This window comes from Octodon degus, unplaced genomic scaffold (genome assembly GCF_000260255.1).
Source record: "Octodon degus isolate 3935 unplaced genomic scaffold, OctDeg1.0 scaffold00188, whole genome shotgun sequence".
Lineage (NCBI taxonomy): Eukaryota > Metazoa > Chordata > Mammalia > Rodentia > Octodontidae > Octodon > Octodon degus.
Genome location: NW_004524764.1, coordinates 4,750,907 through 4,754,754, shown reverse-complemented (window position 1 = coordinate 4,754,754; position 3,848 = coordinate 4,750,907). Strand labels below are relative to the sequence as shown.

The window sequence follows — 3,848 nt, the reverse complement described above, 5'->3', positions numbered from 1 at the left end:
CTTTTGAGTCTTTGGTTCTAGACAAAGAAATTCAAGTTTTACCCAGTTAGCATGTCCCTATAAGTTGAACTCAGAGCTTGGCCTAATAGCGCTAAGAGTCAAATATCAGGGTTGTGCTTACCATTACGTGTAAAAATGTGGCCACGTTGGCTCAGGCTGCTAAAACGTCCACCTGCTGCTTCCAAGGGAGAGGATGCTGAAATACTTTATTAGATTCTGAATTGAAGCCATCACAAGAGGAAGTAGAAGTAGAATCCACAGAATTAGTGTCTGCTGTTTTGGGACACGTGAATGTTTAAGTAAAATGTATACATGAATTAATCACGTCAAGTGAAGCAGAACTTAGAGTCATGGGGTCTCCCTATATGTTCATAAAGGGGTGACTGAGGCTTTCTCAAAAGCTCACAACATTTGAGGGAAATGACTGCATTCCTGGCTATGGTGTGGAGGGGAACAGATGTCTTTCTTTCACAGACTGACTCGTTATTTCTGTGTTTTGTGTCTGTGTGTTTTTTTCTCTTTTCTATGTCTCACGGCACACGAGCAGATATTAATGAATGTGAACAAGTGCCCAAACCCTGTGCACACCAGTGCTCCAACACCCCTGGCAGCTTCAAGTGTGTCTGTCCCCCAGGACAACATTTATTAGGGGACGGGAAATCTTGCGCTGGATTGGAGAGGCTGCCACATTATGGCACTCACTACCGTAGCTATAACCTTGCTCGCTTCTCCCCTGTGAGGCACAACCGGCAACCTCAGCAGCAGTACAGGCAGTACTCACATCTCTACAGCTCCTACTCAGAGTATAGAAACAGCAGGACATCCTTCTCCAGGACTAGAAGGACTATTAGGAAAACTTGCCCCGAAGGCTCGGAGGCAAGCCATGACACATGTGTAGGTAAATGTCAGCCGTGTTACATTTCCTTTCTGTGGGCTCGCTTGACCAGGGGCTCAGCAAGAGAACAGCATCTGTGATTGTTTGGTTGTTGGGACCTATGTCCCTCCTCATCTGTGGTGACAGACTTGAGATTTTGGCACTTAAAACCTATACAAACTTTATTCAAATAAATGTTGCATTTACATACATGCATTCTATAATTTATTGTATTAATTTATTGTATTTCTTTTTGATTGCCCCTAATGCTATATAGAAACAAATTTTAGTGGCATCCAGAGTGATTGTTTTAAGGAGGCATACCTGTTGTCACATAATACAGTATAATCATATTGTGGCTACACTGGGTTGATGAAAAGGTGATGCATTAACCAGTTGTTCTAGCTAACAGCCAACATCACGTTGACTGTTGGCCCCATGTTCACTATGCAATTTCTTGCTTTGATTTTTGTGTATATGTATGTCACAGAAAAGATAATGTGAACCAGGACAAAATTAAGTTGCTTTCTTCACTCTAAAATATGTGCATCTGATATCTTTATCTAAACTCACCAGTCTATAATTTTGTTTGCAAGACTATAATTTCCAACTTAAGAATTGAGGCCTTGTTTTTTTCAGTTAGGCTGTAAACATCACCATCTGTCATTCATTTAGCTCAGTTTTCTGTGAGTATCCACAGTTTGCATGTCGTTAAACTAATCGCTTAGAGGAATTAGGAAACAGAAATTAGCCCCACTGTTCGTTAGATGCAGAAAGAAAGCAAGGGGAAAAGGAATAGAGAAGAGGTGAGGGGGTAGATAGAAGTTCTGTGTAAATTAAAGCACCCTGGAGCCAACCTCTTAATAATCCTCTTAAGTGTTCTACACTTTACTTATTTTTTTCTGGTTTGCATTCTGTTAAACATGCAAACATTTTAAGGGTTTCTTCTCCTGATGACTTCAGGTTTTCCTTTTCATTTCGCTTTTCTACCCTTCACCAACCCCTGTTCTTACATTATTACATTGCTAGACATGCTGCCTTGGTCAATTTTAAGTGAAGTCAACTTTTCATCCTTCACTATACAGTGGGGCCCTCCATCCTTCTGAACAGTCACATTTTATCCTTTATTCTTTATTCTTTATTTCATATTTTCCCAGAACTTTTCTGTCTAGATATCCTGATATTCCTGAAATTTATTATAATGGATACTTCTCCCCAGTGAAGAGCTTCACAGAGCTGTGGATGGTGCCAGTTGCTAATCTTTCAAATGTTAACTCATTTATTAACAATGTTCTGCATTTCATCCATATGGTCAAATATTGCACAATTTCTAAATTTGTGAACTCCAAACCATTCTAAGTGTTGGTCACTTTTCAGGCCTAGCATTTTGACTTATCATTATTTAATATTTTTACCATTCTTTTACTGACCATTAACATCTGACATTTTATCTTGCAAAGTTTCTTCTAGTCATTCTCTTTGCAGAATTTCCATGACTATTAACACTCCATTCTCAGATTTCATCACAGACAAGCTGTCTTCTGTTCACCTTAACTTCTGCCCAGAAACTTTGTTTATTGTATAATAGACTAACTAAACTACACCCAACTCTATACACCATCTAGCTGGTGTCCACTGCTGTATCTGAAAATGCAAGTCATTTGAAGAAAGTTTCCCAGATTAATAACCTAATTCTCTATTTTTCGTCACCACATGCAGCTATTCATTTGTCACACTTGAATCTTAGGAATGTTTTCTGTCTTTCTGTTTTTATTGCACAAACATTATGGTGCATTGGATTTATTTTTCTTTCTTGGACACTTGTCTAGTATTTAAGGCAGCTCCTGTCTCTGAGTAAATATCAATCTTGGAAAATCTAAAGTAAACTTTTACATCTAGTCAGTTCGTGGATATTTGGAATAACTGAGATTAGACCTTTCTTAAAATATGGTGATGATGGGGAGATGGCTCAGTAGAATAAGCGCTTCCCTGGCAAGTGCAAAGGCCTGAGTTCAATCCCCGGATCTGCCAAAAAAAAATATGTGTGATGATTTTATAGCATTGGGACTAATAAAGAAATTTACACTAAGCCTGCAGACAACCCCTGAATTTTATAACAGAAACAATGTGCAATAAGCAACCAAGTGTCTTTAATTAACCATCTGGGATAGATAAGTTACAAAAGAGTCACATTAACCCTAAGAAATCTTGTTAGAGTTGAGCTAAAATTTAGCTTTTGGAGGAACTGATTCCAACATTTAATGGAAAGAATGCATCGTGTTGCTTCTGAGTGCAGAAATCAGCTATGGAGCTACTTCAGACTCCAAGAGAAGGTTACAAGTTAACTGCTTAGAGTTAAGTGTGATCTAAAATTTTTCTTGCAATTATAAGTTAAAGGAGAAAAAGTAAAAGTAGCTCACACAAGTTATAGAATGAACCTTGTAGTTGATTGGAATGATACCGAGACACTGACAAATACCTGATGCATATTAGTCTTTAGCATCTTTTCAGTCGTTACAGTTCTATTTTTGCATGTGCAAAATCTGGCTCTGGGAGGGTCATTTTCCACCAGCCACTTCATCTTCCTGTAGCTCTACCCTCCAGCACACCGGCTTCTGTTTCATGTCATAATCAGTCTTCCTATGAGAACATTTAAATGTTAATCAAAGCAAAGCACAGTTGGCGCAAGTACTGTCAGCCCTCCCAAATCGCATTCCTTAATCAAAGCAAGCATCGATTAATTCTGAGTTGTCATCTATTCTCACACTCCTCAGCATTGCTATTTTCTTGTTTCTGTTTACTAACAGCAGATACCCTCCATACAGCTTATGAAATGCTTTCTGGTGTATCAGTGCATGGGAACTTTCCAACAAATCTGCACATTAGGGGAGATGGTCTCCTTATTCCCCTTTGGCAGAAGGATCAACTGAGATTTTCAGAAGTCGATAGCCTATTGAACATAGCATGGTTATAC

General features: G+C 38.8%; 1 protein-coding gene across 1 annotated transcript in view; it reads left to right on the top strand.

The window, feature by feature from the left end:
• Hmcn1 (hemicentin 1) overlaps window positions 1–3,848 on the top strand; it is a 474,287-nt gene that overhangs the window by 459,761 nt on the left and 10,678 nt on the right. The window contains exon 102 of the mRNA XM_023704108.1: window positions 548–898. Within this exon, the coding sequence (XP_023559876.1) occupies window positions 548–898 (351 nt within the window). The remainder of the gene's footprint in view (window positions 1–547; window positions 899–3,848) is intronic.